This window comes from Phasianus colchicus, chromosome 24 (genome assembly GCF_987193195.1).
Source record: "Phasianus colchicus chromosome 24, bPhaCol1.hap1.1, whole genome shotgun sequence".
Taxonomy (NCBI): domain Eukaryota; kingdom Metazoa; phylum Chordata; class Aves; order Galliformes; family Phasianidae; genus Phasianus; species Phasianus colchicus.
Genome location: NC_143459.1, coordinates 2317032 through 2338448, shown reverse-complemented (window position 1 = coordinate 2338448; position 21417 = coordinate 2317032). Strand labels below are relative to the sequence as shown.

Here is a 21417-nt window from a genome sequence, read left to right as displayed (position 1 = left end):
CCAAAACCTAGCTTTGCTTTGAATCTTCCAGTTTGCCCCAAGTCCCCTGTCACCCCAAATCCCTGTTTCATCCCAAATCCCCCAACTTTGCCTCAAGTCCCTCTTTGCCAGAAATCTCCCAGTTTCACCACAATTCCCCCAGTTCCATTCCAGTCCCTGCAGGATACTGCAGCTGTTCCTGCCTGGCTGGTCCATGATGCCCAGGCTCTCCAGACTGGAGAGCAGCAATGCCAGCATGAAGATCCAGGCATCATTGTGGCTGTTGCCCTGCACCCACAGCTCTGTTTTTGGGGGCCAGCCGTCAGAAATCCACAGAATGCATAGGGAGCCCTGGTTGAGGCTGACCAGGTATTTCATCATTTGCCACTGTGATAGGACTCCTGATGGCCACCATCAGTGGGGGCTGGAGCACCTCCTGCAGTGCCATGGGGTTGAGGGACAGTGCCCTGACTGTTGCCCAGCCAGCCCCCAAGCAGCAGCAGCCCACCCGACAAACTCCCCTCACTTTTTCAAGCTGTCCTTCTGTATGATGTCCTATGGTATGGAATATCCCTTTGGCTAGCTTAGGTCCATGGGTGGAAAGTGTTCTCCCTTATTTCCTTTGTAGCCCGGTGCCAGAAGGAGACAGAGCAAAGTGTAATTACTCATAGCATCCAAGATACAGGTCCTAAAGTACAAAGATCCCTACAGTGTTGAGCACAAACACCAGATAAGTTCCCAATCAGCAGTTTTATCATACTGTAAGCCAAGATCACAAAGCACAGCAAAATGACAACTTCAACTCCTAGAGACAGACACGTAAATAGCAAGTAAAGTGTTAAGTGATATTGTTCCAAGAAAACACTGAAATATCTGTGCAAAAAAAGTATCATAATAATTAGCAATTATCGAGTTTGTATCATATGGTATGGAATATTCCTTTGGCCAGTTCAGGTTAGGTATCTCAGTTCTGTCCCCTCCCAACTCCTTGCATCCCCCACAGCCCTCCTCACTGGCAGGGCAGTAGGAGAAACTGAGAAACTGAAATGTCCTTGGCTCTGTATAGCACTGCTCAGCAACAACTAAAACATCAGTTCATTATCAATATTGTTTTTCTCCCAAACATATCATACCAAACACAATGAAGGAAAATTCAGCGCCATCACAGCTGAAGCCAGGACACAGGGACAGGTGGCTGGACTACAGCTTGCGCTTTATCATGTTGCCTACAATGCTCACTGCCTTGCCGACCACGCCAGGCAGGAAGAGTGAAGCCACGTTGGCCAGGAGGCCCACAGTTGAGATGATCCATGCGTGGTTTTCAGTCCTCTTCTTCTCCTCCTGCAACTGCTTAATCTGCAGCTCCATTTTCTCTGCTTCATGCTTGTAACCCTCCTCCATCAGTGTCCAATGTTCCTGTGGGACACAGAGTGCTATTAGTACTCTGCACAATGCCACAGTACAGCCACAACGTGCTGGTACCATTGCACAACACCATCATCCCTGGTACAGCCACAACATGCTGGTTCCACCACACAACACTATCACAGCGCTCACCTTCAGGCGGTGCTCCAGCAAGCGGTTTTGCTCCTTCAGCCGCAGGCGCTGCTCCTCCAGCAGTTGCTGCTCCAGCTGCCTGCAGTGCTCCTCCAAGCTGCATTGCTGCTCCTTCAGGCACGCTGCCTCTGCCTCCCTGGCTGCTGCCTCCTTGGCTGCTGCTGCCTCCCGCTGCCGCTCCATCATCACCAGGCGTGCATCGATTGCATGCAGTGCCTGTGCCAGCGGCTCACGCTCCCGTAGGAACACCTCCAGCACTGCATCTGCCTGATGGTACAGCTATGAGGCACCGCCTGCACCACCACACCAGGCTCCATCACACCCCACTCACCTTAACACCCTTTTCAGGCCACCACTGGTAGTCTTCCAGCACACGGCACAGATCATCCTGGAACAGCTGTGCACCACCTGGTGCTGCATAGTCCCCACACTGCAGACGGTGCTCCACGTCCTGCCACAGCTCCCGCAGCACCGCCTGGCAACGCTGCTCTGATGCCTCCTCATTGCGCCGGCAGAACTCCTCCTTGGCTGCCTCCAGCTCTCGCTGCACCACAAAACAGGTCTGAATCAAACAGAAATCGCCCCCAGAACCTCCCGGCATGACAGTGACTCACCATCAGCTGACACTGGTAGGTGCGCTCGTTGTCAGCAAAGGCACGGGACAGGAAGAGGGTGACAGCATGGCGCTCCCAGCGCTGGTGCACATCCACCAGACTGGCACGTGAGTCCATGGGCAGCACCAGGTCCTGCTCCATGCCTTTCTGGTACTCAGCCACTGCTGCTGCCACTGCCGCGGTGTTCTCGGTCCTTGCCAGTGCCATCACTGTGCTTTCCACACAAGGCACTTCACCTTTCACAATGGTAGCCACATATTTCTCCACCAGGGAAGCCAGCACTGTGAGAGACACCATCACTGAAACACATCACACCCACACACATCCCCCATGTGCCACACCATCCTCATGCCACCGCCACTCACTGGTGCCTGTCACCTGGCGTCCGCCTGGCAACTCCTTCACCGGTGACTTCTCCCAGATATGCTGGCAGAAGGCATCTGCCTGTTGCCGGAAGCGTGGCTGCAGTTCATCCTCTTGCATCTCCTCCAGTCGTGCCAGGTTTGCATCAGCCGTTGGTCTCTCCAGCACAAACAGCTTGCGGTGTGTGAAGAAGGCGCGCAGGCAGCGCCGCATCTCATTGTGTTCCTGCACCACACGCCCATTCCCTGCATTGCTAACATCAGCATGGTGCCACCACCCATAGGGACATATGGTGACACATGGTGATGGCCGTACCGGGCTTTAAGCGCAGTGCATCCTCCAGGTACTCATCCTCAGTCATCAGACGCTCACCCTCCCGCAGCTGCAGTGTGAAGTCACGCACAGCCCAGACGAAGCTGGGGAAAACACGGCTGAACTCAGCTGCTGGATCTTCATCCTCCACCCGCACACGTATGTGGTTTGTCAGCTCTGTCACCAGCCTGCAGGACCCATGTCAGCGTTATCACCATGTGAGCGCTGTCACCACCATGGGAATACATCACTGTGTCACTACCCTCCTGCTCATCCCCATACCGGAGCTGATCCAGTGCCTGCTGGTTGATGGTGCCCATGCTGTTGTACACCAGGGTACTGGAGAACAGCAGTGCCAGTGAGAAGATCCAGGCATCATTGCTGTTGTCACCCTGCACACACAGTTGGGTTTAGGAGGGTCCAGGAGGCTGTGAGAGGGCCTGGGGCTGCTTTCCCCTGGCACCCACCTTCTGGGGATCTCCCAGCCCCTCGGTGTCCAGCAGCACCAGTGCCACACCATGCCGGCGTGGATGTGGCAGGCACCACATCCAGATGCCCTTGGTCTCCGCCCACACTGTGGGGCCCAACGGGAAACCTGTGGGCAACGAACCATCAGAAATCCCCCAAACACCCCCAAACATGCCCCATGTGGATGTGGTTCCCCTGCGCCAGCTCACCAGTACGCCGCTCTGCCAGCCGGTTCATCAAGAAGGACTTGCCAGTGCGGTAGGGCCCGGCGATGGCCACCACCACCACGGGCTGGGTGATACCACGTAGCACTGCCAGTGCTCTGGGGTTGAGTGACAGTTTGTTGCTGTCACTGTTATAAACCAGGCAAAGTGGAGCTGGCATCGGGGACAGTGGGTGGGGGGATGGTGCCTCCACCCAGGCCGTATCCTCCTGTTGTTGAGTGGTGTCACCATCAGTGTTATCACGCCATGGGGAACTGCTGGCCTGGGAGATGTCATCGTGTTGTGGGATGGTGTCACTGGTGTCACTGTTCCTCAGGAAAGTGTCATCTTGCCAAAAGTTGGTGGCCGTGGGCCACTTGTCACCAGTTTCCTGTGTAGGGACAGCACAGTGTGGAAACACAAAGACAACATGGTGTCAGGACATGGGAACATGGAGACAATGTGGTGTGGGGACATGGGGACACAATGGTGTCTCTGTGCCCCCATCTACCTGCTGTGCCATCTCCTTGGCCTCCTGGCAGAGCCGCCCAATCCGCAGCACTGCATCCTCTTGCATTGCATCCACCACTCGCTCTGCCAGCGCTGCCAGGTCTGGGAACATGGCATCCTTAGAGGGGGTCCTGCAGCATCACCCCCATCAACCCTCAGAACCCCCACTCACAGGCACCGCCCACCTCTGCCCCTCCAGGCTCTGTTTTGGGATCACAGCCCAGCAGGTGGGTGCAGAGCTGGGTTAGGCCCTCAACACTGCTGTCAGCCACACGGAACAGCTTCTGCTCAGGGAACAGCGTCAAGATACAGCGCGCCACGGGGCCTGTAGGGACAGAGAGACAGTTGGGTGACATAGGGACAGGAGTGGAAGAGGTGGCTGTGAGGATCGAGGGATGCAGAGACATGGGGGCTGGGGACATGGCAACTGGGGACACAGTGCACCTGGGGGGCTGGCCAGTGCTGGCTCCAGGTTGTGGTCCTCAGCCTCCAACAACTCCTCATCCTCAGGGGCCTGGGCTGTGCTGCACAGGCTCCAGACGAAGGGTGGCAGCACAAAGCGCAGCAGATGGTCTTCATCTTCTTCATCCTCCTCCTCCTCCATCAGGCGCAGATGGTGTGGCAACTTCTGGGCGTAGCTGCGCAGTGAAGGAAAACAGGAAAAAAACAGGGAAAAAAAAAAAAAAAAAAAAGGCCTAAAGGGGGAAAAGGACCACACCCCGAACACAGAGGATACGTGAGGAGCTCGAGCTGTTCCTGTGCGTCACCACTGCCATCACCACTGCCATAAACCAGCACACTGCCCAGCAGCAGCTGCAGCATGAAGAGCCGCAGCCCAGCGCCATCCTGCGAGGGGGGAGGAATTGGGTGGGGGGGTGAATTGGGGGTCGCTCAGTGGGGCGGGGGATCGGGACCGCCCCACCCCGGACCCCGCTCGTTACCTCCGGTTCCTCGCCCCCAAGGAATCCTCCGGCGTGCAGCAGCAGCAGCTCACGGTCGGGCCAGTCCGGGTGCGGGCATCTCCACATCCACAGCCCAGGGCTGCCGGGGAAGCCTGTAGGGCAACGGGGCGGGGGGAGGAGGGGGGGGGCGAAGAGAGAGGGAGAGGACGAGGTCAGAGCTCCGCCGGCCCCTCTGCTCCCATTCTCCCCTCCTCCCAGCTTCCACTCCCTTACTGCAGCCCGATCCTGCCAGCTGCTCCATGAGGAACCCGGAGCCCCCGTCGGGCGGCCCCAGCGCCGCCACCACATGCAGTGGAGCGGACAGGGCCCGCAGAGCCTCCAGACCCCCGGGGGAGAGCCGTATGCCCCCCCCCGGCCCGTCCGCAGCCGCCAGCAGCAGCGGCTGCTCCATGGGGTGCTGCAGAGTTTGACAGTTTCTGTTTCGATTCCCTCCTGGCCCCGCCCTATGGGAGTGCTCCTCGCGCCGGGTTCGCTGCTGTTTGGCTTTCCCCATTGGCCACTCCGCAAGCTAAAAGTGAAAGCTTGGTGACTATTGGTTCTCCAAGCTGTCAGAAGGTGGAACACGTGCTGTGATTGGCTGCGGCCACTTCTGGCGGGCTCGCAGCCCCGCGGGTACGGGGTGGTTTGGGAGATATTTTGGGGTCAATTAGGGGCTTTCAGCACTTTGGTGAAGCTGTTCAGTTTTGATTTGGTGCGGGTCAGTGCTTTATTTGGGCTGTCTGTGTGTCTGTTGGTGTATCCATTGCTGTACCGTAAGTGCTATAAAGGGCATCCACAATGGATCAAAATGTTAAGACTGTGGGCAAATGGGGCTCCTCACAAAGCGCAGGCATGGATGGGGCACTGAGTGAAGCTCGGTCATTTCCCACACTGAACCTGTTTCTGATGCAGACTAATGTGAAATAGAACACATTCCAAGAGAAATAGAAGATAAAATCATCATAAAATCATCCAGTGACACACTGGAACAGGTTGCCCAAGGAGGTTGTGGATGCCCCATCCCTGCAGGCATTCAAGGCCAGGCTGGATGTGGCTCTGGGCAGCCTGGGCTGCTGGTTGGTGACCCTGCACACAGCAGGGGGTTGAAACGAGATGATCTTTGTGGTCCTTTTCAACCCAGCCATTCTACGATTCTATGATCCTCCCCAAATCTGCTGAACTACATTCCCAAGAAAGTTTTAAGAAAGAAAATTGAAACAAGTATGAAGGTGTTGGATTGCAGTAATTTGTGCTGATGTGTTGTCTTTTAGATACACCAACGAAGCAAACTGCTGTCAAGACATAAAAACACAGTCTGAAGGAAAGAACCAATACTGTGAAAGATTATATTATATATATTTTCTATGGAAGTGTTATCAGTTGTAACAGCATTGTTAAGCTTGCTAGTGTTCATCGATGGATAGCCCTGCTCTGCAGTTTGTTTAGATAACAAAGCTGTGTCTCTGAACTGTGGAGATAAGGAAGTTCTGCTGAGTCTTTGTACCAAGGAAACAGGAGGTCCTGCTTGGAACCAGTCACTGAATATGTAACACACTCTGAGAATCTTTGGCACGTGTCACACAAGAAATGTGTATAAGCTAAAGATCTTTTGTGTCAGCTATGCATGGTAGGAGGATTTACCTGCATGCATCCAGCACTGCTGATAAAGAATGTCTCCAACTTGGGGCTTAGGGAGTTTCCTGATGGACCATCTTAAGGTACCAGGTCACAATAAGAATCCAGGTCTCTATCTTGGCTTTGTGACTTCCAAAGATCTGTAACCACACTGCAGTAGTTCAGCTGTACAGCACGCTCTCCTGGATGAGCTGCTCTTCTGAAAGAGCTTCCATTCCAGTAAGGTGCATTTGTTGTTATAAAACCCCACACTCCCTCCGTCCAACGATGCTCTCAGCAAGGAGAAAAAGTGATCTTTCTCTTGCTGCTCTTTTGTTCTGATTTGCCAGTGTCAGCCCTGAAGGACTGACAGACAACCAGCCTGTCCCTTGGAGATGCTTTGTTGTGTAAATTTCTGGCCTGATAATTTACACATTGCATTGCCTGAAAGGACCAGCATCTTCTTTGGGTGCTTTTCTGCCCCCCCAAAATAGGTTTATTTTATTTTATTTTTTTGGGGAGTGGGGGAACCAATAAAAATGGTAATGACAAAGGGAATCTCTGGGTCATGAGATTTCACTGCACACACGGAATGATGATCCATGGTGGAAGGGGGCATGGCTCAAGCTTCCTGATGGATGCTCGCTCACTCTCTAAGTACAAAGAGCTTTCATCAACAGCAGGCATGAATGTTAACTGCTAAATCAATCCATGCCTTGCACAGGAGCAAACCGCCCGGAGGTGACCCACGATGCTCACCCAGCCTCCCAGTTCTCCCAGTGCTGCTGCTGGACTGGGCTGTGCTGCTCGCCGGGGCCACCGGGAGGCAGCAGCGCCCCGTCGGCCTTGTGGGTGACCCTGGGTGTCAGATCTGCCATTCGGAAAGGGACCGGTCTTCAGAAACAGCCGCTATAACAGAGTAGCCTGCAAAATGCCTGGGGCTTACATTGGGTCCTTAAAGTTCCTATGTGGTGCTCCTGGACCGAGCTGCTGTGCTTGGAGCAGGAGCTGCAGGGTCCATCCCTTTCCTCCTAGCTGTCTTATTGCCATTCTCATGCTATGACAGAGGATTTACCTCTCTTTTCTTTCTTATTCCTGCAATGTTGTGTATTTTAGCCTGTGTTCCAGTGATCTGTGAAAGCACAGGAAGGTCTTTTAATGCAAGGCTGCACTGCTCCTCCAGCATGCTCAATTTTTTCAAAGTTCTCACGTAACTTTGATCTGCAGTGCAGAAATGAAGGAGCTGATGGAGCATCGTGCTGCAAGGAGCATCGTGCTGCAGGATTATCGTGCTGCAAGGAGCATCGTGCTGCAGGGAGCATCGTGCTGCAAGGAGCATCGTGTTGCAAGGAGCATCGTGCTGCAGGGAGCCTCCTCTCTGCCTGCTGGCCGTGCCAAACTGCAGGATAGGAAGCTGTGTCCCCTGCCTGCCACCCTGCTGGGCCCTGGGAGCTGAGCACACTGAAGCAGATGCAGAGGTTTACATGCTGAAAAGATAAGAAGGGTCTTTTCAACTCTGAATGTTCTTTATTCTTTGCAATGTACTGACACAAGAACGGAAAGTGCCTTTTCCTGAGATGGGCTATTTATAAGCTTGACTTTCCTTGCCTTGAATTCACCCCAGGTCCTTCAGACTGAAGCGAATAAAGCAGATCATGCAGCCCATCTGCTGGGACACCGTGCAGCACCGGCAGCTTTTAAAAACTCTTTGGGAATACAATCCTCCAATCTGAAGCAGCCTTAAACACTTTAGCTGTGCAGTTGATGTTGTTCACAGCCCTGAATTGTTGCAGAAGCTTTGCAGGAGAAATCAGGCATCTGTGGCAGTCGTGCCTTTAACAAATGCAACAGTTGTGTTTGCACAAGGGCTCCTCAGGGTGCATGGGCAGGATTCAGCAGTGGTTTCTAACAGTTTCTTTTCAAGCCACTGAACACTGTGCAGCATTTGCTGCATGCACACACTTGGTGTGGCATTTGTCTGCTCTGGGGTGTGTAGCACACAGTCCCCAAGGCTTAGCTTGCTTTGCTTTCCTATCACAGGAGGCAAATAGGCACCTGCAAATCTCACCTCCGTGAGATGCTTTCTGACGATTTCACCAAGTAGGGCAACACTGCCTACCTTTCCCTGTGCCCCTCCAGCAGACCAGCAGCTCTGTGAGGCATTGCTGAGCTCCTCTTTTTCTTCTTCCTCTTCTTTTCATCAGAAACACTGAGGAAGACTGCGTTTAATTATTAAAACTACTGCTCTTTCCCTGACCTGTGTCCCCTTTGCAAACACAGCTTGCTCTTGGCACTGCTCACAGAATGGAGTGGGAAAAGACAAGAAAGCTGATGAACTGAAGTCTCCTCACCCACGCTGTGCTTCACAGGTCATGAATAAGACACAGACTTTTGGAGCAGGCTGCACTTGTAGAATTCCCTGGAAATGTGAACTCAGGGATATTTCTGGCAAATCTGGAAAGGAAATTATCTTCCATCCGGAGGCTGCAGGATGCAACGTGGCCCTCTTTGCACTGAAAGGTCTCAGTGCTTCTGAGCTACACAAACACAACTGAAAATGGGACTTGGCTGGCTTGCCAAAACTTCTCTCAGTTTGCTATAATGCCCTGTAACCGTCTTTTGCATTTACAGTTAAAACAGGAAAAGGAGGACTTGGTCCATACCTTGGTGTAGCAATTATGAAGCAACCTAACGGCACTCTGAAACCAGCATCTGAAAGTTATCAGTGTTGTAATGTGCCATAACCTACTACATACTCCAGAAGGGACCTTCATCTTACACATACTGCTGAGAGATGGACCACAGAGTAACCCAGTGCGTTTGATCAGAGACCTGGGGTGCACATACCCTCTTCTCTCCCCCTCCTTCAGCACACTGGCTGAATTAGGAGGCGGGTTGGGATTAGATGCTTGCAAAAGCAGTTGCTTGCAAAGCTATGGCTTAGTCTGTTGGATCTGGAATATCACTTGGATTTGGCAAAGAGCCGCTTTCCCTAATTCCCAGTCATGTAGAAACTCTTGGGAATTCATGCTTCAGTTGGTGAAAGAAAAGTGGAACCATTCCCCATGCACGCTCCACAGCAGCATGTGCATGAGACCACAACCTGCATGCCTGGCTCAGGGCAGAGGTGCACAGCACAACACCTCTGTGCTGCTCTTCTTGACTCCTTCCCCATGATTCAGAGAGTACACAAAGCTGCTGACCCAAAAGAGAAAGAAAACATTGAGTCAGCAAGCCAGCAGCTGGTGCTTTCAACCCTTTTTCATGCACATACGTGCTGACCCTTGGCTGGCTCCTGTGGATCCAGATGGACATGAAGATGAGCTATGGCAGGTTCCCTTCTTTGTCCCAAGTCCTGGTTGGAATGGGGATGCTTACTGTATTGCATCAAAGGTGTGTGTCAGCTCCTCTTCCTCACCCTACTCTGTGCTGCGTAGGTCACACCAACACCCGCACTCCAGTGCAGCAGGCACGTGTTTTTTTGTTCTAAATATTTAAGAAGGAGGTCATTTCCTGCAAAACCCCAATCCCCCCTTTCCAAAGATTTGGCTGTTACAGAAGAAGCCACAAAACCCTCCAGCACCCTCTGCTACAGCCAAAGATCTCCTGTCCCACTGCTCAGGATGTGCAGGATAGTGCTGGAGTTGAATATCTTGCCACAGCTATCAACAGAGAATGACATTTGCTGTTTAGTGGGCAACAATTGCACTTTTCTTAACATGCAGAGGTGGTCATCCTCCATCTCCTTGGCTGGTAGTGCTCAAAGGAGAGAGAACCATACCATGCAAAAGTTGCTACAAATGCAATATTATCCTTCGGAGTCTCTGTATACAGGCCAGTGTTTGTGTCAACCAGCAAGCAACTGAAATGGGAGAAACTGGGAAAGAAATGAGGGCAGTGAAGCACTGAAACAAGGATGTGGAGAAATGCCATTCTGTGAGGTTTTCAGAATTTGGATGGATAAGGCCCTGAGCAATCTGCCCTATCTCTGAAGCCAGTCCTGGTTGGAGCAGGAGATTAAACAGTGACCTCCATAGGTCCCTTTCAGTCCAAATCTTTCTTTAGCTCTGTGATGAATAAGTGGAAAATAGAACAGCCAGCCCTAATTATAGCATTGGAGAAATACATGACACATCTGTGGCTTAAAGTACTGCTGCTTCTTCCCCCATCTTGTAAAACTAGAAACAGGACAGAAAAAGGTGATGAAGACAATCTACAAGATGAAGTGAGTCTTGAATGGGGGGTGGCTCTGGGAGGAACATGACAGAAGATATAAAATCATTACTGGTGTGGAGGAGATGAGCATGGAACGATTGGGAATGAGGGGACACCCAACAAAGTGAGTCAGTGGCAGGTTTAAAATGAAGAGGAGCTTGCAGAGCTTAAGCATCTTACAAAGAGCTTTCTTTCTTTTCTCTCTGCATTTCGATGGCACAAGGTATTGCTGAATGTATCCACAAATTAAATAGTGACTGTAGGGTGGGTAGGGCCCCAGCTGGGTATCTTTCATGGTAGGGATAACCTGTGGCACAGGAGCTCCTTGGACCACTACTTTCCAAAAGCTGGGAAGGAGCATTGTAAGGACCACATCCAAACCACCTGACTTCTCAGATGTCCCCTCTATCTGCTCCAAGAGAGCATGTAAGGCCAGATGGGCTTTTGGCTTGACCTTCCCCAGCAGTTCTCATCTGGTGTTCTCAGTCTCTTTGACAGCAAATGGGACTTTGTCTCTTTTGGGACCAAAAGCTGCAGGGATCAGCAGACACCTTCAATTAAACTTGGGGAAAAATCACACCTTATTCCCCTTCCCTTTTATCTGTTTTACAAATCTTTGCTACCCAGAATTTTGCTTCCTGACCGGGTGGCCACAGTCTATTTTATCATTTCTTTTGAGAAACATTTCTCTGCTTCACACATTGCCCTTTTTCTACAGTTTCTCTTAGTATCATTTTTGTGATAAGCAGGTGAGCATCTGGGACAGCTCACCAGCACAGGCAGTACACAGGATGCAACTGAATTCTGTATTTACTGCAGGGCACTCATTGCTGCCTTCTGCTTTCTAAGTCTCTCCTAATGATTTCTAATTTTCCCTTTGCTTTTCTGTCTTCTGCTGAACAACAAGCTAAGATTCTTCATACAAATATTCATTGTGACACAAAGATCTCTGCTGAATGGCTGCAGCTGAAGTCAGAGAGGTCAAATCTACTGCAACCACCTGATATTTACCAGTCATTGCTCATTCCATCACTCACTATTCACAAATCCTTCCCCTGTTCTCTGCTATTCTGAATCACTGAACGTTATCTGCAAGCTTCATCGTCCTGCAGACACGTGGGCTGAGACAGAGGTGTACAGAAATGCCTTTTCTTTCTGTACTTTCACACAGATGCTCCCTACCTCCAGGTCTGGTCTTTACAAGTATAATTACAAACCTATTTGGATAAAAGAGAGCCCAGCATAGGTCAGGGGACAGGAGTTCCCCAGCCATCCCATCAGGAGCAGGCAGTGGGATGGGAGAATCTTCCTTCTACCCCAGCAAACACAAGGGACTCCTGTAGAGGTGCTTCCCAGCATCATTTGATGAACCATGCAATGAGTCTCCTCCAGGTTTGAAGAGAACATCCTGCATACAAGCTGCTTTTGTCCTCCCAAACTGTCACGGCACTGTCATTCCGCAATGGTTTGCAGTACTCCATGTCAGCTCCCTGCAGACACTGAGGCTCTGGAGAAACACCGTGCTGCTGGGTGAAGAGGTCAGGGTCAGCTCATTGGGAAAAGCAGAGTTTAGGCTCACCTAGCCACAAGCAGTGCATCACTAGCAGAAACCATACGTGGCTTTGGCCTGAGTTATCTGGGGAATCAAACAGCTGACCTCAATGGTTTCTTCCAGGGAAATGCAGAGGTGAAAAAGCTGACACTGGAATACACTCAGCTGAGCCTGCAGGGACAAATTCCCAAGGCAACTCTGACTGGGACCCCGCAGTGCCTTCACACCTCAGGCACTCTCAGCTCCTGTGCTCCAGCTTAAAGCACTACGACCCTGCATGCACCACCTCCCAACAGGACGTACGGACAGAGCCAAGAGGACATGCAGACACGTTCCTCTGTCCAAACTGCATCAAATGCCAAGTGCTTCCTACAGAGCAATGCGTTCCTGTTCTTGGTACACCACTTAAAAAACATGCTAAAGTTGACAATCCTGCAGCTGCAGGGTGGTCATGGATCCCTGCTTTGTAGCTGTGACACTTCTGGCCACAATGGTGCATCACACTGCCTGCTCCAACTGCAGCCACAACCAATAACCCTTAGCACACCTGTTTAAGTTCAGCTCTTCTAATATGAGGAACGAATCCAGCTGCCAATTTCTAACTGCTTAACTACAACCTCTGCAGAGAAAGCAATGTTCTTGCAGGTCTTTATCAGCCCACTGCCCCCAAGCAGACAGCCCAAATGGAGCTCTCACCCCCGCAACACCAGCTGTGCCATGCATGTTTTGATCAGCTCTCCAGATTGCAATCACCAAAGGCTTTCTGCAAGGACAGGACTTGCACACTTGCTCTAAAGCTGCACAAGGCCAGGTGACACCAGCAGGTGATCCAAGCATGGCCAAAGTTATTCAGCCACTTGAATAGCAGCATCCACAGCTCCATTGCTGCAGGGCAACAGAGAGACACTTGGGGATATTCCTGTAGTGCAAGAGGACTTGTTAGGAACCACACAGAAAGAAAAATCTCAGCTCTGGGAAAGAAGGAAATCCCAAAGGCCACCTTGACTTTGAGGACCTTTATGGCATAGAAAGCAGCAGAGGTCTCTGAGTGCAGCTGTAACTCAGCTGATGGGTCTGCAAGAAGAGTAAGGAGCCCCACACATCTGTGTGAGCACCATGGGGTCAGGCAGCAGCAGCCACCATCCATAGGATATCAACCTCAATACAGAGAGCACCTCACCTTCCCAGCCACACTATGAGGATTGACGATGGGTCACATTCCCAATCCACCAGGATTGACTTATTCCAAGCCTTAAGCTCTAAACACAATCCTTGCAATTTGGGCATCAGGTTGGGGGTGATGGAATACACCAACAGCAGCAGAAAAAAACATTTCTTCCCAGTGTTCCACACTGCAACCCATGCCAGAGACAGCACTACACAAATGCACACCGGAGACGTTTCAGTTTTTATTTGCAAATTCATCTGTACATTCTCTCTTGGTCGTTGTCAGGAGTTGTCAGCAGCAGAGGGCAGCAGCAACTCGGAGATACGAGCAGCTTTCCACAGTGCCTGGAAATGAGAGACAGCAGAGGAAACAAAACCCCACCAGCTTTTACATTTAACCTTCCCCGAGTAAGGGAATTAGGAATCGAGTCATCTTTATCACTTTCCGAGGGTGTTAGATTTACACAGCCCTGTGTGCTCAGCACAAAGACCTTGGGTTGCAGTGATCATCTGAAACGCAGCTTGAAAACTATCCCAGGCTTTCTTTTTCTGAAGCCAGCATCTTAAAGCTGCAGTACTCTCCATGCATCCTTCCCAGCAGTCCCAAAGCCAAATAACAAAAGGAGCCCTTTGCAAATAAATAATCATAGGAAAAATAAATAAGATTAGCTCTGGAATATACAGTTGCACGGTCTTTATTTGGTTTCAGAGGTGGAAAAAAGTGGAGCTAGACTGCAGCTTTAAGCCTTGTGCCTGAATTAGCCTCTAAACAGTGGGTAAATTTTACAGTTGATTGCTAATTGTACATGTTGGAGACCCATAGTTCCACAGGGATGAACATTTAGGCACCTATGCACACCCTTCCCCAAGGCATAGTTTATTTTGCTCAGTCAGTTCAGGAGGAAAAAAAAAAAAAGAGCCTGCTGGAGGGGAAGAGCCCCTTTCTGAGCTGAACAGACAAGGCTGAAAACCTATTCACTGTCACAGCAGAAAGTCCCAAGAAATAATCTAACCCCACCCATGTTTGCAAGGGCAAACTGGTTCAAACCATGCAGCGGGGAGACAATCCTCTCTCTGGGGATCCTTTAACTTTGCTGGCACCGCAGAATCCTTGAGCAAATCCAGCTCCTGGCAGGGCTGCCAGCTGCCCGTCGCTCCCTGTGCTCAAAGCCTGGTTGTGGAAAGTCGTAAGTCCATCACTTCCATTTAAGCCAGAAATCCTGTTAATGCCATTTAGAGGCAGCTCTACAGCAAGAGCTCTTGATCTGCTCTGTTTGGGGTACACATGGTTCCCACCCCATGAACTCCCAAATGAAAAACCACACAGAAGAGAAAAGCAATCCATTGCAAGCCAGTGTCCGATGATTGTCTCTTTAGGGAGGTCGGGAATCCAGGAGAGGGCAAGGCAGGGGAAGGGAGGAGGATGGCAGGTGGAGAAGGAAGTTAGAAACAAACTCAAAACCACTAAGACACAAGGAGGAGCTCAAAGCCCCTCAACAGCTGATGGCACTGGGTTGCTGTTTGCTAACAAAGTCTGAAATGAAGTCGAACTCGTTCTGTCCCAAGAACAGCTCTGGCAGCTCCTGAATCCGGTCCAACCCCAGTTCCAGGACAAGGGACGTCAAAACCTCCTCGTCTATGAGATCAGTGTCCATAACGTTCAAGGTCAGAGCTGGTGAGGGCATGTGCTGCATGCCTGGGTGCTGGCTCGGCCCCACTCTGTACTGCTGAGCACCAGCTCCCATGGGCCCATTGCTCATGCCCAGTGGGTGACCCTGGTACTGGGTGTTGAGTTTTTGTAGGTGCATACTAGCCATGAGCTGCTGGGTGCCCACCGGCCCCATGTACTGCTGCTGCTGTTGACTTGGGCCGTTGAACATCATCGCATTCTGCATCTGGTGGTGGCTCATCTGCCCGCTGAGGTTGGGTCTGGGCCTCATTGCACCATCCATGCCGGCCCCTCCATACGGCATCATCTGACCCGCCGCAGGTAGCGTCCTCAGCACGTGCTGCCCATGCTGCGGTGGTCCCTGCAGCCCACTCACACCCATCCGGTAGCTCTGCAGCCCGGTGCCACCGTGGCTCATGGACATCATCATATGTTCAGCCATAGCTCCGGCCCCTGCAAGGCGACACGCGGCTCAGGGAAAGGCTCCCGGGACCAGCACCGCTTCCCACTCCCGTCCGAGACGACTTCTACCGAAGAACACCCCCCAACTTCGCCCCGGGTGAAAGGCGTAGCGCTGCACCCTGCCGCGGAGCCGAGCTGCAGCCCGCCCGCCCGCCGCCGGCCGGTAAAGCCCAGCGCGACTCGAACCGCGGTGCCCCTCCGCACCGCCCCGGGATCGCGGCGGGGAGCCCGGCAGTGCCCGCGCGGTACGCACCGATCCGGGGCTCCAGCGGCTCCAATTACCGACACCACAACACCGCTCAGCTCAGCTCTGTGCGGGGCGCGCAGCTCCCGGTACTTATAGAGGAGGGGCAGGGCGGGACGCACAGCCCGGCCCCCAACACCCATTGGAGGCGCGGCCCGGTGCTGCCCGGCCCCCGACGGCACAACGCCCTGCCCAATGCCCGGCTTGGCGGCTCCGTCCCGGCACAGCACGGCAGCTGATGGGGCTGTCCGTTGTCACGACATGTCACAATTACAGCGTGAGGAGGGCCGGATCTCTCCAGCGCGGGGCGCAATGAAGTTGGCGTATCCCCACCAGGTTCCCTTTCCGGATCCGAGGCGCTGACTCCTTCGGCAGACTTGGGGGGTAAAACAGCCCCGCGGCAGGCTGTGTCATACAGACTCTCCTGGGACTCAGGGACTCATGTAAGGGTGGGTCCGGGATGCTGGGGAACTACTGACAGGCTGTTTCCTAGTCCATGCAAGCAGGGAATGGCGGTGCATTCATATGAAGTACTAATTTTGAACTGCACTTCCATACATTATGTTCTCTTACATTTGGTGTGGCCCTCTCCCGCCTCCTGAGCAGGGATATCATTCACCCCTGATACTGCAAACAGTGTCAGATCAGCTCTCTGGGGGAGTCAACCACCTTTCTCTTCCTCTTCTCCACTGTTGCCCTGCAAAGCCTTTACACCCCATCACACTGTGGTGGCTGTGCTGGATTTATTGCTCATACTGAAGAACGTGCATGCAGCAGTTTGTTGAGTGCTGCCAGAGCTGCTACAGCCCGGTCCCTACGAGCAGGGTGCACCACAAGAAGGGCCTTTGCCTGCCTGCAGTTCTTGCAGCATGGGCAGCAATGAGATGCTCCTGCCTTCATTCCTCTGCCAGCAGTGCCCTCCCAGCAGGGATGAACTGACGTTGTCTCAGCAGGTAGCGAGGTAACTGTTCCAAGCAGAGATTTGTTGGTATAACTCTTCTTGCAGCAGCGTCTTCACTCTGTGCATGCAGTTTTGCTCACTGTGTCCCAGTGCAACCCGCCTGCTTCTCTGCAGAGCTGTTCTAGCCAGGTAATGTTACTGTGGGCAAAGACCTCAGCAACACTGTTGCTCCCTGCAGGACCTGACTCTTCCCCATGGTGTATGAAAGCACAGTGGTGATTTTTCCCCTTTATTTTTTTGTTTTGTTTTGATGGAACCAAGAGATTTCTTTCTGAAGGCATTAGTGCTGCATGGTTACCCACTTGGAAGGCAGGTGATGGCAAAGTTAGACTTGCTTCCCCAGCTCCTTTCCACCTTTGTGTGTGTGCTTTCCTGTGCAGCCTTTAACTTCAGTATTACAGATCACAGCTCTGATAATAACAGCTCTTTTCTGCAGACTCAGAGCAGGCAGTTGCATGGAACTAGACAGCATTTATGTCTTCTGCATAACCCTCTTGCTCACAGACCCTGCTGAGGAGGAGGAAGTGCCTACAGAGTGTTTCAAAGGTTGCCAGAGTTGTTTGTTTTTAACTGCATTACTTCAGAAATAAGGCATGAACATGAACTATCAGAAAGGGGCTGAAGTTGGGCAGCACAGGCATAGTGGGTGAGCACCTCATAGCATTGACCTGAGGAGTTCCCTCTATGGAACATCTCTATATGAAAACAGCAGGTAATGCTCTCAGGGGTGAGCAGCCAGGAGCAGAAAGCACCTTCCCACCTAAAAGGCATGGACAAAGCTCAGGGCATTGACCTCCAGGATGTTCTGAGAGCTGCTTTTGTTTGTGTCACCTTCTGCCTCGTTAAGTGCCTGGGATGAGTTTCAGGTGTTGTTGGTGAGCCTCTAACCGATGAATCAGTTGTTTAATTGTTTAATGTAATTATATAATGATTGTTTTTTAACGCCGGAGATTTTCACAAATGCATTTTTTAGTGCTCGCAAACACGTGCTGTGCACATATACCCACCTGAAGGAGAGTTTGTCTGCAGATGCACGGCCAGCCGAGGAGCAGATATGAGGGGAGTGTCTGCCTTCACCTCCACAGATTTTTCCAGGTGTGAAATCCTCCCTCAGCCAAAGGAGTGGTGCACAGTGTGAGTTCTGTGTAGGGCAGGAACTTCTGAGTGCAGCAGGGAGAAGGCACTCTCCATGTTTAAACTGCAGAAGACCCCGAGGGTGGTGAATGGCTCATTCACTTTGCAAACAAGCTGGCAGATGAGAGAGAAAATCCCTTCCCTGTTCACACCAGCTTATCTCCCTTCTCCTTTGGGAAGCAGAAACCAGATCAGCAACTCATCCATCCTGAGCATCATTCAGCCAGGGATGGAGCTCTCCTGGCTGCGGTCAGCTCTCTGATCTGCCTTACGTTGCCTTGTCATGTTTCACCTGCATAACCTTCAGAGTTTGGAGAACTGAGTACCTGCAGGAAAAGGAGGGGTACTGGGCAGGGAGATGTGTCCACAGACCCATTAATCAGCCCATGGACACAGTGGGACTTTTCTGGGAAAGCAGATAAACAGTTTGCATATCAGCTCTGGCCCTGGGGGCTGTTGGTTGGTCACCACTGCCACCACAGAGGCCACCTCCAGGAGCGTGTGATGTCATTCACAGCCTCCTGATGGAGGACTTCCCCAGTCTGCCTGCCTGGTGCCATCAGCACTGCTCTCGAGAGCGGGTGATTCTGCTGCAGCATCCAGGGGGTAACATAACCAGATGGATCAGAGAGCTGACCCCAGCCAAAAGAGCTCAGTTTCTGGCTGAATTATTTTCAGGCTGGATGAGTTGCTGATCTGGTTTCTCCTTCCCGAAGGAGAAGTGAGATTAGCCGGTGTGAAGAGGGAGGGGATTTTCATGCTTCGTGCCTGGGAATTAATGAGATTGCTGCTCTGGAGGCACTGGTTTGGCTCTGCATGACTTTAGGATCTGGAAGCACCACCTGTGTTTGTGTCCCAGGTCAAGGCACCCATGTAGGTTCATCAGCTCAGCAACCTGAGCACCAGAACATTGCAAGCCTTATCTTTTCCCTCCTAGGAGGGTGCCTGCAGCCTGCTCTACACTTACACTGTGTTCGTTGTGCTTTTGCTTATAGGTGTCCCCTCTTCATGTTTTATCCATCATGCACTGACTTCACAGCTCCAGTGGTATCACTGTGGTAAAGTCTGCATGTTCCCAAACCCATGGGGGCAAGAGGTGGGAGCACACAGGCAGAGCTCTATTGGATGTAAAAGGTACTGATGGATGGGGACAAGGCGGGGGTTATTCCTCTGACCAAGCAATTCCCACTATTTGCTTCATCTTAAACCCACCCAACTGCTATGGGATGTAATTCAGCTTCATGGGGAGACTGCAGAACAACTCAAGTAGCCACGTGAGCCACATATTTGGGTGTAAACAGAAGGATCTGAGGAATCTCATGATTCAGAATCTCCTGCATTGGGTTCTGACTCCACGCTTGGCTCTGCAGAGCTCCTGCATGTTCCAAAATTAAAGCCATTAGGAATATCACCTACTAAGGGAAAGGCTTGTCTTTGAGGGATGGACACCCACAAATCCCATTGCAGCCCCCCACTCATTGAGGGACAAAGTCTGAGAGTAGAGATATGGAGTGGAAGGCTGGAAGTCCACAGAGCTGTGACCTATGTTGAGATTCATCAGCTACAGCTGCCAATGGGTCTGTGGCTGTGGGCAGATGTGGGGCAGCAGTGTGTATAAATCACCTCTGAGTCAGCTTAACTCCTCATTCGAATCACAAAGGACTTCTGAAGAATTGTTTTTCCCTAAAGGGCACAAGATGCCAGGCATCAGCATGGCTCTCCTCTTGCACTCTGTTGGCTTGCAGCAGCTCCCATGGGCAAAGCAGCTCGAGGCTTGGCTGGTTGACTGTGGCATCTGGGGAAGATCTTGGGTTGGACAAAGCCAGATCTGAATCACTAAAGCAAGCACTGAGTTCCCCGAGGTGCAGAATAGGTCACTTTGTATGCAGGAGGGTTGGTTAAACAAGGCAGGCACTGCATGTGCCATGCTTCTCTAATGCAGCTGTGAGTGTACAGCTGTCCTCACACCACTGCACTCTGTTGGGTCTCTGGGGATTCCACCTTCTCCCAGCACTGGGCAGGATCTGTTTGGAAGGACAGATGCACTGGTTTGAGAAACTCTACTTGGAAGATGTGAAGTCCAACAGAAACAATGGTGCTATAAACACTGAACCAGGAGCAAATTCCCATGGAGTTCCTCCAGTGTGGATTTAAATAATGATGTCAACAAGCCAGAATTTAGAAGTTCAATTAATATTGGGTTCTTTGACATGGGCTGTGGCTCTTGTGTCTCACAGGAGTCTCTGACAAAGCAAAATACTGGCCAACAACAGCTTATTTTAGACACCTGTTACCAGGGCTATTTCTTGTCTCCAGGTGGACAAGTGAGGAGACAAGAACCATTTCCCTGGTCAGGACATGGGGAATGTGCATGAGGCAAACCCTGCATCCCAAACTGCAGATGGGTCCACTCTGAAAGAACACGAGCTTCTTAAAAACACTTTGATTTCAATTCAGAGAAGTGGAGATTCCAAGAGAGCACAATGCATCTCCCCACTGGGGCTCTGGGCAGCCATGGTCCCTGGAGGTGTTCAAGGCAGGCTGGATGGAGCCCTGGGCAGCCTGGTCTAGTATTAGATATGGAGGTTGGCAGCCCTGCCTGCAGCAGGGGTGTTGGAGCTTGATGATCCTTGGGGTCTCTTCCGACACAAGTCATTCTATGATTCTATGAACAGCAACCCAAAATTCCCTCTCCCCAGTGTCTACATGCTGAAGGATTAGGATTAGGGTTAGGGTTAGGTTCCAAAGGTGCAGATGTAGCCAGGCCAACAGCTGAGCTTGGTGTCAGTGTGCTCCAGCCACTGAGCTGCCAGCCCAGCTTGTAAACAACTTTTTTTTTTCCCTTCCCTCGGGGCTAATCATGTTCTGTGGGGGCAGATAACATCACTGGAATCTTTCCAGTGTCCTTTGCAAGCGCCTCCTTTGGACTTTGGTTGAGAAGCACACGACTGAGACACGAACTTCCCCCATTGCTTTCTCTTGCCTGCACTCCCCTGGCTGCTCCCTGCTCTGTGCCTGTGGTTTTCAGCCTGTGCTCCGTGGGCTGCACCCCAGTGCCCCAAGCCAGTCCTTGTGATGGATGTGCTGTCCTTGTGTAACAATGTGGGGCTGTTCTTGCATGGCCCCCTCAGCACCCCCATGACCGCCCTGCCCACTCCCAAGTGCATTCCCTTCCCCTTGGCACAAGCCAAGCCAAAAGAGAGATCCCCTCTCATGCCCAGAACCCGTAGGTCAGTGTCAGCTGGAGAAACCCAAAGTTTGGCTGCTGCTGGGTGCTGCCATGGGGCCTCGCTGGATGTCCTGGTCTCTGGGATCTCCCTCAGGCCAGGTTGGAAGCACATAGCAGCAATTTCTCTGGCAATGAGCCTGTTAAGTCAGGGCTCCCATTGCATGGCCACGTCTTCTTGGGACCCCTCTGCCCATTCCTCCCAGCACCACCCTGTTGGAATCTG

At 51.8% G+C, this 21417-nt stretch overlaps 2 protein-coding genes across 2 annotated transcripts; both read right to left on the bottom strand.

Moving 5' to 3' along the window:
• Positions 1-710: 710 nt before the first annotated feature.
• LOC116230132 (guanylate-binding protein 1-like) lies at positions 711-5375 on the bottom strand. The gene is made up of 15 exons (XM_031595073.2): positions 5182-5375; positions 4948-5060; positions 4743-4852; positions 4451-4644; positions 4179-4331; positions 4008-4108; positions 3503-3887; positions 3293-3420; positions 3108-3217; positions 2829-3013; positions 2516-2758; positions 2151-2431; positions 1868-2080; positions 1537-1803; positions 711-1395 (listed from the first exon to the last, which is right to left on the bottom strand). Exons 1-15 carry the CDS (start codon positions 5357-5359, stop codon positions 1180-1182), a joined length of 2877 nt encoding a protein of 958 aa, XP_031450933.2. The 5' UTR covers positions 5360-5375; the 3' UTR covers positions 711-1179.
• An 8349-nt stretch (positions 5376-13724) lies between these two features.
• CITED4 (Cbp/p300 interacting transactivator with ED-rich tail 4) lies at positions 13725-15988 on the bottom strand. Its single transcript, XM_031595075.2, has 2 exons — positions 15880-15988; positions 13725-15617 (listed from the first exon to the last, which is right to left on the bottom strand). Exon 2 carries the CDS (start codon positions 15604-15606, stop codon positions 14989-14991), a length of 618 nt encoding a protein of 205 aa, XP_031450935.2. The 5' UTR covers positions 15607-15617; positions 15880-15988; the 3' UTR covers positions 13725-14988.
• Between the last annotated feature and the right edge of the window lie 5429 nt (positions 15989-21417).

Coding starts and splice junctions, on each gene's coding strand:
- CITED4 (XM_031595075.2), bottom strand. CDS start 15,606: ATGGCTGAACATATGATGATGTCCATGAGCCACGGTGGCACCGGGCTG.
- LOC116230132 (XM_031595073.2), bottom strand. CDS start 5,359: ATGGAGCAGCCGCTGCTGCTGGCGGCTGCGGACGGGCCGGGGGGGGGC. Junction 4,853..4,947: donor TTGGGGGCGAGGAACCGGAG/GTAACGAGCGGG, acceptor CCCCCCTCGCAG/GATGGCGCTGGGCTGCGGCT. Junction 4,109..4,178: donor GGCAGAGGTGGGCGGTGCCT/GTGAGTGGGGGT, acceptor CCATGTTCCCAG/ACCTGGCAGCGCTGGCAGAG.